Below are 20,895 nucleotides of genomic sequence, written 5' to 3'. Positions count from 1 at the left end.
TGGCCTCGATTCTTGCAGACACCTCCTTATTTTACTTTAAGTTATACCTGTCATTTTCTTATCCGCCGAAAAGGAAAGGGACGGATGATTGACAGCTCTTAATTTTAGGAAGAATAAGTAAATTAATGAATAACCCGGGCTAATCAAAAAGGTAGGTATCTCGCTGGTATACAAACTGTTTGACGTGTGCTGTCAATATAATTCTGGCGGGTTATTGGCCAATGTAAAATTTTTAGACGGTTGTTTTAGATTTGTGCTTAAAATTGACGTGTGTTCCATAAATTTTATGCTTGTCGATTACCCGTCCCTTTCCTTTTATTTAAAATAAAATTAGATGGTGTTTACAGGAATTAGCACCGTTATGTCTATTATCCATGAAATTAGAAGGTTAAACGAAGGAAAATCTGTACAGCGCCATCTGTATTGATTTTGAGAAAATAAGTTCGTCTTCCGCTTTACAAATACGAGGCTATTGCATAATATATTTTTTCTTCTTTGTGGTCTATCATTCGCTGACTTTGCTGTGTCAATAACTTGTGCCAATTCCATTTTCCTCTATTTTAAGTGATACCTACCTTTACCTACAGGGAAATTAACAAAATATAACACATTATTATGTTATAGTATAAATAAACACGTTAAATCCATAATGCCAAATTCGCAAAAATGTTTGTCTTAAGGTGATTCGTTTTCCATACAAAAGTTGATGCAGTGCTACAGGAAAACGGATAGAGGAATATTGTTATAAAACCGATAAATAGTAATATTTTGGTGTATTATTTTCGCAAACTAACAAAAATTTAGGGTCCGAATACGAGAAGTACCATATTTCAGACCCTCAATTTTGATCAATTCTACATTTGTAGTGGTGCAGATTACAGTGTATTTGCTGAGCGTGTAGAGGTGTCAATGTTAGTTTGTGTGCGTGATAGTTTTTTTTTTCTAAAGGCTTTGACTACTTGACAAGTGTAATAGAATGTCAGTGACAATTTATAAAGAGATTTTGTATGAAGAGAATAAATATAAATAAAAAACTAAAAATACTACAATCTGAGAAAAGGAATATTGGAAAAATATTTTTGTAATAACGTATCTTATTTAAACATTTTTAAATAATGGGTAAATACCGTGTTTTAAAAGAGGACATATATTATAATAAAAAATCAATACATAAAATGAAATGGCTGTATGGGCATAGTTCCCTTTGCCTTACCCTTCGGGGAAAACCAAATCAAAAAAGAAGTTGTTGCATTTGCCGGCCTAAATAGTAGTCATTTATAATTAATTGTTTTTCCATCCAACATACAGATTTATTTATATTCTCTTTGCCGCGGACTTTTTGGTGGGACCGGGAACGGGAAGGTTGCTTTCTTCATTGAATAATCTAAATAATCAATACGAAGTGGTGTTTTGTGGTTAATGATCACATTAGTCGGAAAACATTCCCGATAGTATTATTAAATCGGAATATTCAATAAACAAAGTGTACCTATCTATTTTCGCTTTGCGCCAACAAGCCGCTTACTTCGTTTGGGGTTCGGAGTAGGAGTCTGCTCCGAGGGTGGGGGCTTAGGTTTCATCATTTCATTAATCATCATCAAGAAAAAAAAACACAAGACATGGCTGTATGTTCATAGTTCCCTTTGCCTTGCCCTTTGGGAAAAAAAATAAGATAAATTTTGAAATTCTTATGTATAATAAACAAACATCACAGACATCATGACAGATCTAAAACTAAATAAAATCTTTTTTCTTTTTTCTATTTGACTTATTTATGAATTTTAATCAAGAAAACGTGATAATAAGTTCGACAGCAACCAGTTCAGGTCCCCGAAACAGCCCATTTCAGGCCGCGTATATATGGAAAATACTACTTCAATACGTCCCAGCCTCGTCTTTTTTTAACGTCCTCGTTATAAAAAGACGTCCTAACCTGAACTAACTAACCTAACAATAAACACCACGCGTAAATATATGTCCAGAAATGCGCTGTGAGTCGTCTGGACTGGGCGCGAAAACAACATAGAATTCGATTAGGTGCTAAGTGTCCCGCATGCTATCACCAGCTGTCACTGACATACGTATGAAGTCCCGCGGATTTTATTGGAACTAAATGACAAGTCATAATAATTATATGCGGATACTGCGACATCAGCGCCGTGCTTGCGGGACGTCCTGAAGCGCTATTACATCTTTCAAACGCGATGCGACAAAGTTTGAACCTACGCAATTTAGGAAAAATCTACCTTATTATTACTGTACTGTGATCGTTATTTGTAAAATCATACAATACATATACACAATTCTTTATACACAATATAATTATTATGACATATTGTGGACTTTTCGGTATACCTACAAAAAAGGAACAATTCAACCATACGTTGTTTTGTTATATCTCAATGGGCTCAGGCAGCGTTTTCGCCGAAAGCTCCAAGTCGGCTATATTTGTAACGATAATTATGTTTGACATTCATCATCATTTTTGAACCATTTTATACAAAAAAAATACTTGTATAAATTATAAACCCTAAAGCACGCCCATGAATCACTCTACTCATTGGTGAAAACCGTATGAAAATCCGTTCAGTAGTTTTTTAGTTAGCCGCATGTTCACTGATGCGATTAATGCCTATTAGAATTTTACAAAATAAAAAATACGGAAATTACGGAAGGTACTTTAGTGCAAAGTAAATTATTGTATACTTAATTATAATATTATTGGTAAAAGTGATACTTTTTGAAAATTCCGTAACAAATAGACGGGTTCGCCAAATTCAATTGTAAAAAAAAAATACAAAAAGTAAAAACAATTAAAACATGCAGTTGGGTTTGAACCGTGAACCTTAAGAATGGCGGCTACTGCTTTACCAAATGCGCCATTTAGAAGTTAGAAGTAGACTTCAAATTATGCATCTCTTTTAATAGCTAACCTAGTTCGCATGTGTGTGTGACAGCTTCGTGTTTGTACACAAATTGAAATGACACCAACTTTTGATGCAATGTTTCAATATGATATCTTCAGTAAATACTTCAAAATTGTAGCTTAACTTAAAGATAATGTATGTAAGATTTCGCCACCTAACATTTCACTGGGTCAGAACTCAACACTAAACGAATAAATGGAAAAAAATACGAAAACTGCAGAAGTAACGCCATCTACTGACGCAGCGTTACCTAGCTGACTGAAACACATCACCTTAAATAATGTTATATTCTAGAATCTAATATTCTAAACATTTTTTTAATATATTTTTATTTATTTTATTGGCAATTTTTTAAAAGAAAAATGTGGGGTCATATTTTTTTGTAATATAGTTTTTATTGATACTCGATTGTATTGTAATCTCGATCGAAGATTGTTATCGTTTTTTTTTAAATTAGACAAAAGTCTGAATGGATGAGACTTGCATAGGACCGGAAAGGATGGCGTGAAAGAGAGTGTACTTAACAGTGGGTGGACAGGCCGAGTCAGATAAACATCATTGACATTGTATTTTAAAGAGTAAAAACTCAGTATTACGTATAGACTTTTTGTAAGTAATAGCGTAGAATAGTATAACTAATCATTGTACAGTAGATATTAATCGCTTTCATTTTATTTCCTTTTTATTCAAAACTAAACGATTTCTATAAACGTTGCGGTAAAAAATGTAGTAGGTATGCTAGAAAAAAAAAAATAGACTTAATAGGGTTAAAATTTTAATAATTATGCTTAGTTTTTTTTTTTAAATTAATTACTGTATTTAGTTATTTCCATTGGATTTATGAAAATTAAATGAATATAAAAACTGCAACGATGTATTTTTTTTTAGTGCGCAATCCAATTTAAATTTTACCCCGCAATTATTCATCATTACTTATCGATCATATTTATGATTCCGGTACACACCATATAAGATTATTTTAAGTTATACCTGTTATTTCTTTCTTTCTTATTTTCTTATCCGCCGAAAATGAAATCGACGGGTAATCGACAGCCATAAAATTTATAAAAGACGTCAATTTTAGACAAAAATTAAAAGAACACTTCCAAAATTTTATATTGGCTTATAACCCGACCGAATTAAGTTGACAGCACGCGTGAAACGGGTTGCATATGAGCGAGATGCTATTTTATTCGCCCGGGTTATTATTTCGTTTTAAAGTAAACAGTAGTCAATCATCCGTCCCTTTCCTTTTTTTGCGAATAAAAAAATGACGGGAAAACTTAAAATAAAATTAGGAGGTGTCAGCAGGAATCGGGGCTAATATTTTTGGCTATTTATCCATATAACTATTTAGACATATTAATCAATCATTTCGGTCAATGTCGCGTAAACGTCACGGATGTGAAATGTAATAGTTAAGAAAGAAAGAAGAATGACTTATTTCTTTTCTTTTCTTTTAAGATCTTACATAACATAAAGACACAAAACCTACTAGACTTAGGGGCCTCAACTTAGCCATACATTTTATACCTACACCCGATGTCCAAACCCACGACCTTGAGCCATCGACCCGGATGGATTGGTAAGTGTAATAAGCGCTTTAGGAAAATGAGACACTTCGTAAATGTAAAAAATGTAGGGTAGTCGTAAAAACGTGGTAAAAAAAATATTGTTACGAATATCTTAAGTAAAAAAAGTAAATATTGCATAAGGATGTTTTCTAATTATACAAGACTAAATATATTTGCAATTTATTATTGCGTATTTTTCACGCAATGTATATCAATTTATTATTATTTGAAAGTTGTGAGGGCCGGACCGAATTCAGCCCGCGAGGTCACTGCGACCTTGACAGATCTATTGTGACCTTAAATCCCTACATTTAAATATCCTCCTCTAGACCGATCCGTTCGAATAGATCCAACGTCTTTTTGGGAGAAAGCTCCATACATAATATCAAATGTTCATTTCAAATTCATACAAAATACAATGTATATCAAACGTTCAAGACAAATTAAATTTCGCAACTACCTTCATTTAAAAAAAAGGCGGTGCGCAGACGTAGAACAATGGCGGACCGACATTTTGCGTACGTTGAGAACGTTTTGAAACTTGAAAATAATTACAATACGAAACATGTAGAACAAATAAAGATTTATTTTATTCTTATTCTTAAATAGACTGCGTAATAAAAAGTCAGGTCTGAATGTATGCGTTAGCGCAGCGCGTAAAGAGAAAACGAATAACTTACCTTTATGTACTGCTATGCGCGTTATTGCACATCTCCGAGTCCTTCCCTCATCCATCCAGCATTAGTCTCCAAGCTGATACTCCGTGTCGATCTTAACGTGACGTATTTGTAGGTTCGCCTCGCGTGGCGTTCACTACATGGCCAGACATTTGGGGAGCACCGAGGGCTCTCACCCGGTAAGGATCTCAGAGGTAACTACAGAGTTACCCCGAGTTTCATAATTACTCAGCACTGTATAGGCTGATCCGTGTTGACCGCGCGGCGTCACGAGGCAAACTGACGAAATGAACGTGTGAATTGATATCCTACTACCCACAAGTATTTGTTTTTCGTATAAAAAAAAATATCGGACAAATTTTTACTCTTAAAAATGATGACTCATTTTTTCATTTTATTTATATGTTTCGAAATTATAGTTTAAGGTGTTTTTTAATAGATTTTTTTTACTATACATTAAATTCCTAAACAGTAACTTACAAAAATAAAGAAATGAAACAACCATATTGTATTAAGTAGTTTATTTTAAAAATCTTTGTTATAAACCAACACTTTACAAGGGTCAACTCAGACGAGAGGGAGTTTAACATTAAGTTAATTTTCATTTTTGCCGCGTAATCTAAGTGTCAAGCGCGTAAATACAATGCGATCAAATTTGGTATTTCATGTTTAAAATTTAATGAAACTAGATAACATTGAGCAATACGATAAATAGACGCCAGTGGCGGTAAACCTGGGGACACACTTATAAATAAATGTCTAGAATATTCTAGAAGTCATTATTCCAATATAGTCAAATAGTGATTTCACTACTAGTCCTGTGTGTTCCCAGGTTTATACCACAGTTCGATTCGCGACTTTGTTAGGGTAGTGACACACTATACACAACAAAGTGAAAGCCTGGAAGACAGTGAATGCCCAGTGAAAACATGGTAACAAATAAAAATAAATTAACACACAAGGTTAGGTGTCAGAGATAAACTGAAAAATGTCAACTTCAACGCACTAAATAATGTGTTAATGATTAAAAAAAAAACAATATAATATGCCTCTATAAATATTTGTTCGTTAGAAGAGTTACAGGCCGCGACAATAATATTTTTCTTGAAAAAATATTTTCGACGTTGTAACTTTTGTAACGGAACGTAGCTATGTAAAACACGCTTATATAATCGGCTTTAAAACTCTACATATATCTCCCATATTCCGTATATTAACGTAAGTCACTATGATTAAATCTACAAAGATATAAGGGCTCGTTTACATAAATATTTAGAGGATACTGCACGAGGCATTGCTTGTTTGATGTAGTATTGGACAATACTAAGGCAGCAATGCTCGCACAATCTCGAAAACGCCCGATAAAGTGAAGTGTAATATAAATACGAAATATTTGGTAACAATTCTTAAAGATAAGTGGACAGTACTGTGCACTAGAAAACAAATGATTAAGGCGCGGGGACCGTTAGTATTTACACAAAAAAACATGTTATACATTTTTTTATACAAGTTTTATAAAACACATCACTAACCGAATTCTCTAAAGCTAACTTATAAGGAAAATTAGTTACAAAAGGGAACTAAAGGAAAAGTCCGTTTAAATATAAAAAAGGATAGACAATAAGTGAGTTGAACTAACAGGAAAAGATAAAAGTAAAAGTAATTTACAATCTACAGGTAAAATTAAAATAAAAACAATGATTAAATGTGAATATACAGTTGTGTTGTTGGTGGGAGTTAAAAAGTCTGGCCACTTCTAGAAAGGGTTATATTTGGTCTTAGAATATAAAATATGTCTATAATAAAAATGTTACTTACCTCTGAATATTTCAATATGTGTTTTATAATCGTACGACCTTCACATTTGTATGAAGATTTTAAATAATATTGAAGTATTTGGAGGTAAGTTTATCTATAATACGAATATGTTTTTTATATATTAATAACGCAGTTGTGAAATCAGTTACTTTCATCATTCTTTCCAGATAGGAACCACCTTCTAATTCCACAGCTACTTGTCTTTATATCTAAAACTACCCTCTACGTTACATCTGTTGGGTATACTGTCATGAACACAAACACACATAAATAGCATTAATATTAATAATACTTAGTACATAGTTAAATATTAAATTTGTGATACATGTGTTTATAACTGTTTGAATTAAGCATATCTTGCTAAACGGTAGAAATACGTCTATCATTTTAAAATGGATGTGTCTTTCAAGTAAGAAAGCAAAGTGGCCAGGTGCTAGCGTGGTGGGTTGCATATTACTAAGTTTAGTAAGCTCTGAATACAGTTCCTTGTTGAATTTCGTTTGATTCAACATTGACAAGATTATAGAGACTGTTCACGTTTTCACCAAACATACATTACTTCATCAATTTCAAACTATAACACGCGCAAATTAAATAGATTTACATTCTTAGACAAGTCTCTTTACCTTTCGAATTTACAATTTGCCAGTGTAAAACATCGAATGCATTTGAAGCGTATTCAGCGCTTTACTATACTAGTAGCGTTGCAGACGTCTAAAGTTCGAAGCGCTTCTTCCGCTCAGCGACCATGCCCACTAGTGGGGCGACAGTCGTCCGACCGCCGTCCGAGCAACGACGTGCTTGCTTCAGTTCTGTGGACAAAATACTCACATTAACAACCTTGTACATACAAATATAAATTCACATCTATATTCCCTAATGGGGTGGGCAGAGACAAAAGCCATTTGTATTAAGTTCTAAAAAAGTTGTGATGTATATGGTCTTCTTCTGTCGTGTTCGTTGTGCCTCATCAACCTTGGTGTCAGGGTTCATCTTATTTTCGGACAATCAGGCAATCACTTGTAATGTCCTATAACCAAATTAGGGGTAACAAAGTAATTTTTGTGATATGTCCGCACCGGGATTCGAATCCGGGACTTCCGAATCGCGAGCGCAACGCTCAACCACTGAACCACCACTGACCGTTAATCTTATGGTGACAGATGATCAGCTCATCGCCCATATGATGATCCTCTATATTGGAGTGGACGCAATGTCTTGATCAACATTAGCCATAGAATAAAAAATAATACTATAGAATGGTAACCCGCGCACCGCTTGGCTGTGCACGACCTACACGGCGCGCGGCGCCTGGACCGAGCTCAATAGAGATCGGGCTTTTGCGCATAGGTACTTATATCAAGACAAGTAATGGATCTATTTCAGATAAAGTTTATTGTGTTTCGCTAAGTATGCATGTTACACTTTAGCATAGAATAAAGAATAATACTACAGAACGGTAACTCTCCGGCCCGCACCAATTCGTATCTCTCTCTCTCTCTCTCTTTATTTAAGAGCTGCGCTCTTGTCGGTGGAGTAATCGTCTTCATTACTCCATAGATAGGGCGTGTAGAACGATGGTTGCCCCAATCGCCTTCCGTTCCGCAGTACACCGACCAATTTCTCAATCGGTGATGTTCTAGCTAGAGCCCTACCAGTATCCATTTCCTCGGCCTCCAACCAGTACTGATACCGCTGCTGCCCGGCATCAGGGGTGCGCTTTTGAAGTAGCGGCGCCTACTCGCTACGTCACAAGATCGTCATAGAACCTAAGTAGCATTTTACCTTACCCGATAAAAATAAGCTGTATTTCATAGCATTCGCAATAGACACATAATAGACACACAACACAATAGCAAACAATGCAACAACTAAAGTGCAGTGCAACAGTATAATAGCTTGGTAAAAAGAGTACAAAATTAATGACATAAAATATTTGCAATAATTTTTATGACTTTAATAAGCCACAGTCTGGGTAAAAAAACTATTCAAACTTCATATAAAATGTTCAAAAAAACACTTTTACACAAGTAATCTTTCCTTCCAAACTGTAAATTACAAGTGCCAAGTCAACACAGAGTGTGCGCACACGCACCTGAACGGGCTGCCGCAGCGTGCGCGTGTTCTCGGTGCTTGCGAACTGGATCTTGGGCCGCGCCGCCCGCGCAGCCTCCACCAGCGGGCTCTGTCTTGACGACTTCCCCTATAAAGTGCGACAGGTAAGAGAACAGAAGAGAAGGAGACCGTTTATCAAGAAGAAGTAAGAGGAAGATATATTTATATGGAAGGTTCTGGTTAAGATACAAGGGATGTTCGTGTAACCCAATTTCAATCTTATCAGACATAAATCATGTGGTGTGATTGGCCAAAATAAGCCAGTTTCCAATTTGTCAAATCAGTCTTTTTACTAAAACGTCAAAACACGAAATTACTACTATGGAATTTGTATGAAAAAGCAGACTGTGACGTCTTAGAAAATCGTAAAATGTTGGTCTTATTATTACGTATTTCTTAATTAAAATTCATAAATAACTTAAAATGGAAAAAAGAAAATGTTTTTCGTCTGTTTTAGATCTGTCTTCATTTAGTAATCAGAATTTCGTAATTTATTTTTGACCTGGGAAACTACCTACGTCTGTTGTAAATTTTCAACAGTTGTCAGTTTTCAACATTGATGTATAATTTTGGTTTTCAACCAGTCACATTTGTAGGGATTTTTATTGTGTTAGAAACTAAAATTACACGATTAGGCCTGAGGTAAGGAAAACATATAGAAGAAATTAGAATACTAAAGAGAGATAGCAAAAACAAAAAGAGAAGGAAAAGGAATTAATAAGAATAGAGAAGAATGACCTACATCTACTGAAATTGTTTTTTAAATACTTCTTCGTGATAAACGATCAATATCAGTTACAATTAGACTACATAGAAATCGTGTTTGTAAATCACACGCCGGTGGCTTTTAAATTAGTTCTCACACTTTACCAATAAACCAAAATTTAAAATAAATTAATTTGTTGAGCCAGCAGAAAAGCATGTTAAAATATTTAAAAATTAATTATAATGATTCTATAAAACGTTAATAAATATTATTATATTAAATAAGTAAATGAATAACTTCATGCATGGAATGTATAGGCATGGTATGTTATGATATTAAATGTTATTTTTGTTAATAGGAGTAAATTACTTAATAGTTTTTATTTTACTTAAAATAACTTGCAATATAATTATAATGTAACCTAAAAGAAAAAAATAAGAAGTTAAAAAGAGAATTGTATAAAAAAAGAAAATGTGCTTAAAGGATAATCTACAAAATTCTACATCTCAATAGACTACATCTTTACGCTGCTATTTACCTGTATCTTCGTTATACTCGTAGGTATTAAGTTTTGTTATATTACACACTAATAATAAAACTAGTGAAATAAACGAACCAATAACTAAATTAACGTTAAACTATTTGAACATTCTCTACAACAAAGTTGTTAGCTTTTTTCTTCAAAATGGCCGATATTAATAGTTTTTTCTGTAATTTTTTGACCACAGATACAAACGCTTTCATTTACTTACTTTCATCACGACTATCTAATAAATTGGCCCATTTTATGCCCAATAAGGATAAAAACTGCCTATTTCTCCTATCAGTTGTCGCTACTATAATTTTTTTTTGTTTTCCCCGAAGAGTAAGACAAAGGGAACTATGCCCATTTGATGCCCATACAGCCATGTCTTACGTATTTTTTTTTCTTGATCATGAATAAAATGATGAAAGGTGATGACGATGAATGATGAAACCTAAGCCCCCACCCTCGGAGCAGACTCGCACTACGAACCCCAAACGAATTAACTCAAAAGTCCGCATAAACGTACGAGTTATGAAGCGGCTTGTTGGCACGAAGCGAAAATAGATAGGTACACTTTGTTTATTGAATATACCGATATAATAACACTGTCGCGAATGTTTTCCGACTAACTTAATGCGATCATTAATCACAAAACATCACTTCGTATTAATTATTTAGATTATTCAATGAAAAAAGCAACTGTCCCGTTTCCGTTCCCGCCAAAAAGCCCGCTAACTGTTAAAAGTGTTCTTAAATTTTGACAGTTCCAGGATAAAAACTTTTTTCAGCGATACATTCTTATTATGATTTACTAAATACCCGCGTCTCACCGAGCTTCTCGGGAGTCTAAAAAGTCCACATTGAAACAATTCATCAATATTGCTTTTTTAGATGAATTGCTTCGGTGTGAACATTTTAAGCCCCCTGTTAAACCAGCGTGGTGAGCCGTATTGCCGTCTAGAAAAAAGGACTCTTTTAAAAAATGTCTAGGGCCTTGTGCCGAGGTTGTTCTTGCAGCTACTTCTCACCGGCTATATAGGTGATAAGCAGTAGCTTTAGGATGAGACGTTCGACAAAAAATATATTTTTATATAAAAAAAAATACGATTCAAAGTGTGACTATGTTACCTAATGAATAAAATTTTGAGTTGACTAACACAATAACCTATCTGTACAATAGTGTATGTTACCTGTGTTGCCGACGCGCTGCCAGGCGGCGGCCAGGTGTCTCAGGTGCGCCCAGAGCGGCGCCTCCGCCCTCCCATGCTGTTAGTGGCCCACATGTACCGTATTGCAATATTACACAGTGTCCACATCTACTATAGCTACCGCGGCTCGCACTAAATCAGCTGTTTGAGGATTCCGTTGGGTTTAGCGCGACAGTTCGTCTACTAGATAGATGTTTAGCTAACCAATTGTTGATGAGTGTCTGATACATGACACACAGTCATAGACTAAAGAATAATTCTACGTATAGAATGGATAGAATCTCCGTCCCGCACTAATAGGCTAAATGTCCAAGCGAAAGTTTTCTTTGAAGTTTGTACGGAAATAGTGTCATGTGACGTCATCAATAAAAGCCTCTCTACAGTCTACCTACTCCACTCCAATCTCATCAGTCATCCCGTGATCATGGCACTTGCAACAGTGTCGAAATATCGGGAGTCTCATATCCCTATTTTAAACGCGGTAAGAACCCGTTATTATGTGTTTTAATTATGATAATGGCCCCGATTCCTAATTTTATTTTAAGTTATATCCGTCATTTTCATATTCGTCGAAAAGGAAAGGGACGGATGATTCACAGCTCTTAATTTTAGGAAGAATGAGTAAATGAATGTGTCGGGTTATTGACGGATGTAAAATTTTTAGACGGTTGGTTTAGATTTGTGCTTAAAATTGACGTATGTTCCATAAATTTTATGCTTGTCGATTACCCGTCCCTTTCCTTTTCGGCGGATAAGAAAATGACAGATATAACTTAAAATAAAATTAGATGGTATTTACAGGAATTAGCACCAATAACCGCGTAAACTTAAAACAATCAATAAAAGCCGTCAAACGAAGTACTCGTTGTTACTTAATTTATAAATAAAATTCGGAAATAAGTCGAAAAGATTAGCATTTTATAATTTATGTTTGAGCAAGTCAAATGTGGTCTATTCGTGTGGTTGCCGAGCTAGATTTATCTCACAATCTAGGTCTTAAATCTAGTCTAAATGGTCGTAAGCCGTTATGGAGAAAGAGAGCGCGCGCGTACTATATATCTCCCTCGCACTTACGCGTTAGATGGCATACTGTAAGCACGAGATTTTTGTATGGAGTGTCCGGGGTGTGGTTCTGCTATTTATCTAAATACGTTTGTTATTTATCAGCAAGTAGTTTAACAGTAGAAACACACCTAAAATCACAAGTTTAGATAATTCGAATCGTTTTACTTTATCTAAATAAGATAAACTGTCGCTCTAAAGGAATGGAATGGATTTTCTGTTTTTAGTGTACTGAATAAATAAATAAAAACAAAACAGCTCAGTTTGTGCGAACCATCGAAAGAGATCGAATCTAAACAGATATTCTTAGGACAAGAGATATTTACAAATGGGTGCAAGAAAGTGATAATCACAACTAAAAATTTAACAAAAACTAAAATCTGCGGAACTAAAATTCCTTGCAAAAACTAATATCTAATTCTACGGACATAATAATTAAAAATCGCTACGTAATGATTGTTAAGATGACTTTGTTATGTGCGTACGCATGATGTCATGCAAGCGTGGAGCGATCTACAGCGAATGAGTAATTTGTGTCGTGTCTATAAAGCGCTATAAGCTTTGGCAGTATAAGCGTGTACCGTGGTCATCGTGTGTGGGATTAAAAAGTTTGGTTTGAATTTGGAACGTACCGGCCCAGTGTCTTCGATGAGCTGCGCGAGAGATGACGCCTCAGAGTTTTTTATTTCATTGGCTTCGGACATTATGTGCGCGCGCAGCTGTTTGTTTCTGAAAATACCATCGTAATATCTGTTAGCTATGCAAGAAAATAAATGCTAAAATGACGAATAATCTTGTTCATGACCAGTGCGAGACCTCAAAGACCCCTCAGCCCCTTAAAATACAAAATGTTTCGATTAATTTACGGCCACCGAAATTTACTTATTTTGATATTTTAAATATGTTGTTTACGGCCACTTGATATGAGTTTTATGTCGCTGCAATCTAACTCGATGAAGTTTTAGTTTGCGGCCTTGGTTGATTTTGTTTTTAGTAAGTATTTCATTTATTCAATCAGTTTAATTTGGCCAGAGTTGACCGGTGCAGGTTCTCTCTCAGTCACTCTCTAATAGTTCAAAGCAGCATCTTACCTGGCGTCAAGTTGCATGATATGGTTGTGCGCCTGCGCAAGCTGCGCGGTGGCGGTGGCAAGCCTCTCCTCCAGCGCGGCTGACTCCACGCACTTGACAGAGTACTTCTCAGAGAGAGACAGAATCTCACGCTTGATCTCTTCCATCTCTTGTCTGTGAAGGGAAAGACGGATGTTAGGTTTTTCTTTTTAATTATTTTAGAATTTGAATTCGAATTATGTACCAATAAACAATGGTTCACCGCTTCTATTGATGATGCGACAGTATTAAGATACGAATTCCATAGACAATTTTTGGAAAAATTATCTCACTTGACTAATTGGAAACTAGCGTATTATCGAAAACAAAGACAAGAAGAAAATAAATGGCTTAGGCTTCCAGAAATTACATGAAGAAATATCTCATCTGACTAGGCTGTATAACTATGTTCCTCTGCCTAATACTCTAGCCTAATTTTGTGCAAATAATACATCCATACATAAGATTATCATCATCATCTCTGCCCTCCACTGGGGCAAATCCTGTTCAGCGCGCTTTTGCCGCGGGGGTGGGCGCCTCTTACTTCAGTATGCCGGAGTGAGATGGTGGCTGAGTTCGGACAGGACAGGACCTACGGGGTATAACGTAGAACCCTTATCCAAGGATACGGGTAAAGACCTCAACGGTTGCAGAGGCGGAGATGGGAGGTACGGCATTGGAGGACGGAAGGAGCAAGTCACAAAAACTGTAACTTGGAACTTGACACCAGTAAGTCAGTACTAATCAGAGGCGGTGGACAGGAGTCCTAGTACGGCTTTGAAATGGACTACTCTGGGCGCTATCCCACTCACGTCAGACAGACTACTGCAGAGCGGAAGGCAAGAAGGAAACCATTGCTCTATTTTTCCCTACAAAGTAGCACGGAGAATGCTACACCGACAAGAGCGTGGCTCTTAAATTAGTGATGATGACATAAGATCACTCCTATAATAATAGTGATGGCTACTTACTGGTGCCGAGAGCTGATCTGTGTGAGTTCCCCGCTGACAGCGCCGCGGCTCAGGAAATCCGTCTTAAACTTGTCCACCTCGCGCCTCACTTCGCTCTCATGCGCTTTCCGCATCGCGTCGAGCGCAGCTAACGTCGCGCGGGTCTCTTCAGCTAATGCTTGCTCTTTGTCTAGCCTGGAAAGGTGTGTTAGTTGGTTATTAGTTTAAATTTGACTTCACCACCACTAAAAGAAGGTGAAAGATGAAGAAACTTTTGGAAGATGCTAGCATGCTGAGCTTCCTTTTGATCTAATGCTCTCTCATTTTCAATTCATCGTATCCCCAGCGTTACCTAACCTACCTCCTTCCCAAAACCCCAATCCAATTTATTCACTGTGGTCCTATGGTACATCGACTTGCTTCTCAAACCGGGACAACCCCGGCACCGGATTTATACCAATGAATTATTCATTTATCTTAGTGCAGTTTTCACTAACACAGTTGGCACGACCATTATAGACGGCGATACGTCTCATCCTCATCACATATTACGTTGGTCTTACAGAAAGCTTGGTGAGATGTGGGTACTTAGTTCATCTTGCACTGGATGTACCTCTGACTACCGCAATTGGGAATTTAGTAGTGAGCTTAATGCTGATTTGTTTCGGGAAATAAATACGTTGGCAACTTGTTCTAAAATTAGTTTCAATCAACGATGCCCAAAAACGTTCCGGAGGTCTGTAAGACTTCTGGGAATCTTCTGCGAATAAATGATTGATTTCATTCACTCACCATCGGGTGAGAGTATGGACAAAAGCCAAACTATTTTAACAGAAAGACATTTTTTGTTCACTAGTGGAAAAAAAAAGTTGTGTCAACGTACCTGAGCTGCTCCCTTTCGGCGCGGTGCTTCTCCTCCATCTCGCGCACGATGCGGCGGTGTGAGCTCTCCATGGCCAGCAGTCCCTTCTCGCAGAGCGCGCGCAGCTGCTCGATCTCCTGCTGGTAGCGCGCGCGCAGCCCGTCGCCGTGCGTGTCCGCTGCTACCGCGCTCTGAGGATACAAGGGGACAGTCAGCGACCTCCAAATGCTTGTCTTGTATCTTTTTTGGACATGATTTTGATTTATGATGACTTACACCCAAGTGGTAGGATCGGAAGAGGAAGGCCTACTTACCGCGATCCACGATGTTTTAAAGAAAAAGTTAGGTCAAGGGTATTTTAAACCGGCGAGCATGCATGTTCTATAGTCTGATGAAAAATTGCGTGCCAGGATTGGAGTAAGTGGATTGCGTGGTACCTATTCTAACGAGAAATAGTCGTGAACTTGTGTGATTTAATGTAAGTGCAAATATCATTAACTACTTGACCGGACAAATGGGGAACAACATAGTGATCAGTATGTAATTATTAAAGAATTGTGAATGATGAAAGAGAAGGTTTACCTGGTAAGCGGCTCTCAGGCTGTCCAGCTGCGCGGAGTACTCGGAGTCGAGCGCGGCCAGGCGGCGCTGCAGCGTGCGCGCTCGCTCGCGCAGCGCGGCGCGCTCCCGCTCGTGCTGCGCCGCCAGCTGCGCGCGCGCACGCCGCGCCGCCGCCAGCGCACCCGCCTGCTGCGAGAGCGCGCACTCCGAGCGGGCGCGCTCCGCCTGCAGCCTGCGGACCACCACGAGGATCAGGGGTTGGGTACACTATATGACATTTTACTAATACAACTTTTGGAATGGCAAAAAAACGACAACTTAAGTGACTCTTACCTGTCGAGCGCGTCTTGCAGCTGCTTGCAGTGCTGGCAGGGCACCAGCGCTTGCAGAGCTTCGACGCGGCGTCGCAGCGCCTCCACGCGGCCGAGCACGCCCCCCTCCCCCTCACAACCCCCCGTCGTGGCCAACGGAGAGGGGGCGCCGGCCCCCTCGTCCCCTGCTAGCTGCCGCTGAACGGCCAGCACCGCCGCTTCTACCCGCTCGAGGCTCTCGCCGATCTTCATCGAGTCTTCACTGTTACCCGAACAGTCACTGGAGAAGAGCGCTCGGCACTCGTTCGAGAAGTGTTGGAACAGGTACACGAACTCCGCCTCCTGTGACGGGTCCGTGTCCAGCGAGGAGATGGCGTCCGACCTCTGAGACTGTGAGTCGCTTTCCTGCGGAGACGACGCGTGGTACGTGCCTTCCACGACCGCGATGCGCGCATCTACCAGCGCCTTTTGCGCGAGGACCTCGGCTAGTTGCTGCAGCAGAACGCGACTATCCAGTCCAGGTGAACTCTCCTTCGTGCGCCGATCCACGGTCAGGCATTCTCTATATCGTGATGCGATGTCTCTAACGGCAACGTCCATCTCACAGCGCAGGTGGTCGTGCGCCGCCTGCCACCACAGTTCCAAGTCAGCGCGGTCCTGCGCCGTCATCGTCAGGCGACATTTGCGAGCGTCATCGAGTTGGTCCTCGCAGAGTTGCGCGGCGCGGCTCAGAGCCCGAGCTACTTCGGCTTGCACTAGTTCAGCGCCTAACGCGTCTCGCGCTGCCGCCCATGCTTCGCGCACTCTTGCCGCTTCTACGTTCGCTCGCTGCTGGTCAAAGTCATTGTCACTTGGCGTCACGTAACTAAGAGTCTCACACGCCAGAGCTGAGCACAATTCGGCCAGCTTCTCTGTCTTGTATCTGTCTACAGCATCCGCTACTTCCTTTTGCGATGATTTAAGAGCCTCGAGGTCCGCACTATGAATAATCAATTCAGATTTGCGAACGTCTCTTGATTCTTTAGAGTTGTTCATGATATCGATCTTTCTAGACAGTATCCTAGCGAGATAATCGAGTGAACTCCTGGTGCTGTTGATGCTCTTGTAACTGTCGCCCGTCATCTTACACTTAAGGTTATCGATTAATTGACTAGTTTCGATTATTTCAGACTTTATTAACCTAGCGAAGAATCGACTCCCGTTGGACGATTCTAAAGCCTCTTGAATCCTGCTGATCAGGACTGCCTCATACGCCAATTTTTCTGCCAGAATTTCTAGGCTCTTTCTCTGTGTTAGTTCTCCAGCCTCATATAGCGCTGCCTTCCTTCTAGATATTTCTAGAAGTTTTGTTCGCAGTTGCTCTTCCAATTGCACGACTACTTGTGCAACGCTGTCGTTGACTTCCAAATCATGTACTTGGTCACAGTCAACCACACATTTGTCAAAGCAGTCCTGCAGCCTTTTGCTGACATCTGTAAGGCATTTCTCCATTGATCTGATGCTGTATTTTTTTTCAAGACTAGGCGACGGCGACCTCCTTGTCTTAGCTGCCCTCATAGCGCTCATTTGACAGAGACACTCATTCACCTTATTTCTTGAATGTATCACTACACTTTCCAAACTTTGCAGTCTGTCTAAGAGGTGCCTCTGTGATTGTGTACCGATGCTGGAGCTTGAGCCTTCTGGACTGTCATTGAAGATTGGACTATCAGACGACCTCGTTGCTTGACTTAAAGACTCACAGGAGTTTGTGAGATCTCGACGATTCTCTAAGGCGGAAGCTACTTTGGTTTCTAGCGAACTCAATCTTACCAGCATCTTCATCGGCTCTGAACTTGTTGCGCTATCTAATGACTTTCTTCTGAGTCGTGCAGCTAATCTTTTCATTCGTTTCTCATCTGAAAGAGTGTCTGTTTTGGTTGCTTTTTCTTTGGCAGGTGAGGCACTCTTAGAAGGCGAGTTGATTGTAGGGACGGGCTCCCCAGTCTCCAGCATCGTTATTTTGTTTTCAAGTTCCGTCAGTTTCTCTTCCACTTCTTTACTAAGAGTGAAAGACTCCCTTCCTTTTAGCGAAAGACTGCGCCTCTTTTCTCTTGATTCAGATTTTTGGATTTTATGTTTCAATGTTCTCACTTGTTTATCTGATGCTGTTAACTTCTGTGTTAAGTCAAGGATACGAGCCGCCATTAGATCGATTTCTGACCTACTACATTGTTCCCTCAGTTTCATCTCATTCCTTAATTTCATATTTGTTATTTCAAGTTCGTCGTACATATTGTGAGACTCCCTGAGTTCCTTCTTCATAGCCTTGATTTCTTGAATCGCTTTAAGGAACCTTCCTCTTAAATTGACATATTCTTCGATAAGTCTACTCTTCTCCAAACCTTCAAGATTTAAGTCTTGGTTTATATTAGTTAGATCACTGAGAGAACCAATGCTTTTCCTTTTTTCTCTTGTAGGTGACTCTGCAACGACTCTGCCTTCAAGTTCTCGTATCCTCGAGTACAGATTGTCGTTTTCTTTAACACTCTTTAGTAGTTTTTCGTTAAGTTCGTTTAGTTCTCGTTGCAACTGTTTGATAGTTTCTTGCGCTGATGTTAGTTGTCTGGTCAACAGTTCGCAATGCTCTGTCGACTCCTTTAAGAAGTTCTGTGTCTCAGTTAACTTAGTTTCCCACATAGTTTTATCTTGATTGTATAACTGTTTGATAGCAACTAAGTTTTCTGCTTCTTTAGTTCTGACTGAAAGTTCATCCTCTTTCTTTTGCAAGGTTGTGACTAATTCTTCCATCTTTTTCTCTCTCAACGCTGCTTCTGACTTTAGCTTGCGTAATCTTGCAAGTTCTGATTCAGCAGCGTTGACATCGCTCAGCGCAAGTTTCAGTTGCTTACGTAAGTCATCGATTTCAATGGACTGCTTGTCGATGGTTGATATGTAGCTGCGTTTTCGTGGTTCGTTGGGTTTCTCGTTTTCATCGACTTCTTCAGTCGGGCGTTCTTTTTCTTTGGTGGCGTCAACTTCGTCCTTATCCTTTGGCAGGTCGCTTCGAGGTGGCATTTGATGGCAACCTCTGGCGCGAACTTTTTCTTTGACTTTGGATATAGGAGTACGGCTGAGGATCGGGGATGGAGGCGGTTGTGGAGCCACGTCTCCCCAATCAGCACTATCTCGCCGGCCACCTTCAGACGCAGTTCTATACTCTTCATCAGATGAAAATGGCGCTGATCTTCCAGTGATTGGCGTCACCGGAGTGACTGGTGATGCTGATGATTCTGATGTTTGGTCGACCGTGTCTTCGCGAAGAATTAGTGACAGAGGTCCGGAGTCTGGTAGTCCAGCGGTTCTTCGAATGGCTGATACCCAGTTGGCTCTGATACCGGCCGTTACCGCTGCTAGGACTATGTGTTTGCCATCCCAAGTCTGAAAATAAATACAAGTACAGATTGCAATTGAAAAATAAATGGTAAAGAGTACAACTGATATGAGGATGCCCCAATATAAAACGGAAGACTATTTTTTATAATTTTACGTTCGAGTACAAAAAGAGCTTTTCAAGATTATTTAACATAACATCCCTCACCTCAGTCTCAAAGGCGTATCCATTCGTAGACGCAGATGTCGGCAGCTCGACTACTCTGGCTACTCCACTAAGATCGATGACTCCGTCCATCAATCCTCTGTGTTCAGCGTGAGGATCTCTGAAGTACAGTAAAGCTGCTCCTCTGAGCACGAACCAGTGACGGGACCAGCCACCAGCTCCTCTTCTTTGCAGCCACCCGGCCCTGGCGTGGAGTAGTCGTTCCGCTGGCAGTTCCACTCGGCCAACTTCGTTGGTTTCCGTGGCTTCAACAGCGTCTGCTGGCTCGCTGCCCTCGCTTGCTGAGCTAGAGGCGCCCTCTTCTGGTGGTGCGCCGCCGTCTGGAGATCCTCGAGCCTGGAATTTGCAAAGAAAATATTGTAGCTGGAAAAGTGTTGGGCTGGTGAGTCGCTATTAGAGCGGGCAGCGCGAACACGGCCTGATGAGGTTAAAAACGCCACCTTGGAGCAATTCATCTAAAAAAGCAAAGCTATTTGACACTTGTTGACAATGCGCACTTACTGTTATTGCAAATATAAAATTGCAATATTGATTTTTAGATGAATTGTTTCAATGTGGTGATTTCAGACCCCTCGGTCTATGTATGTGTACATACCGGTAGTCGCTCGGGAGGAAGCCTGGTGGGTCGCTCAAGCGTGGGGGGTAGTGCGCGGCGCGAGCGCGGCCTTGTGAGCGACGCGGCGATGTCGCGCAACTGCTCGTCGTACTGCGGGTGCTGATGCAGCAGTGGGGAGCGGACTACGCTCGCTGTGGGCGGCGAAGGGTTACAAATTAGTAAATTGTTCATCATCATCATTAATTTAAGAGCCACGATCTTGTCGGTGTAGTAGCATTCTCCATTATTATCAAGAGCCAATTCTTTGATTTCCTTATAAGACACGACGTGCGCTT

The 20,895-nt window shown here is 39.5% G+C and overlaps 1 protein-coding gene across 3 annotated transcripts in view; it reads right to left on the bottom strand.

Annotated features, from left to right (window-relative positions):
• Nucleotides 1-5,684: 5,684 nt before the first annotated feature.
• LOC126367737 (protein outspread) overlaps nt 5,685-20,895 on the bottom strand; it is a 401,410-nt gene continuing 386,199 nt past the window's right edge. The window contains exons 8-18 of one of the 3 annotated variants that reach the window (XM_050011415.1): nt 20,600-20,751; nt 19,987-20,340; nt 16,429-19,826; nt 16,117-16,327; nt 15,556-15,725; nt 14,694-14,867; nt 13,705-13,857; nt 13,246-13,342; nt 11,534-11,609; nt 9,092-9,199; nt 5,685-7,808 (exon numbers count right to left, since the gene is read on the bottom strand). In XM_050011415.1, coding sequence (XP_049867372.1) covers nt 7,711-7,808; nt 9,092-9,199; nt 11,534-11,609; nt 13,246-13,342; nt 13,705-13,857; nt 14,694-14,867; nt 15,556-15,725; nt 16,117-16,327; nt 16,429-19,826; nt 19,987-20,340; nt 20,600-20,751 — 4,991 coding nt within the window. In that variant the 3' untranslated portion in view covers nt 5,685-7,710. The remainder of the gene's footprint in view (nt 7,809-9,091; nt 9,200-11,533; nt 11,610-13,245; nt 13,343-13,704; nt 13,858-14,693; nt 14,868-15,555; nt 15,726-16,116; nt 16,328-16,428; nt 19,827-19,986; nt 20,341-20,599; nt 20,752-20,895) is intronic. The other 2 variants (XM_050011416.1, XM_050011417.1) reach the window with 2 other exon arrangements.

This window comes from Pectinophora gossypiella, chromosome 6 (genome assembly GCF_024362695.1).
Source record: "Pectinophora gossypiella chromosome 6, ilPecGoss1.1, whole genome shotgun sequence".
Lineage (NCBI taxonomy): Eukaryota > Metazoa > Arthropoda > Insecta > Lepidoptera > Gelechiidae > Pectinophora > Pectinophora gossypiella.
The sequence above is the reverse complement of the archived record's forward strand: the minus strand, read 5'-3'. Positions and strand labels throughout refer to the sequence as shown.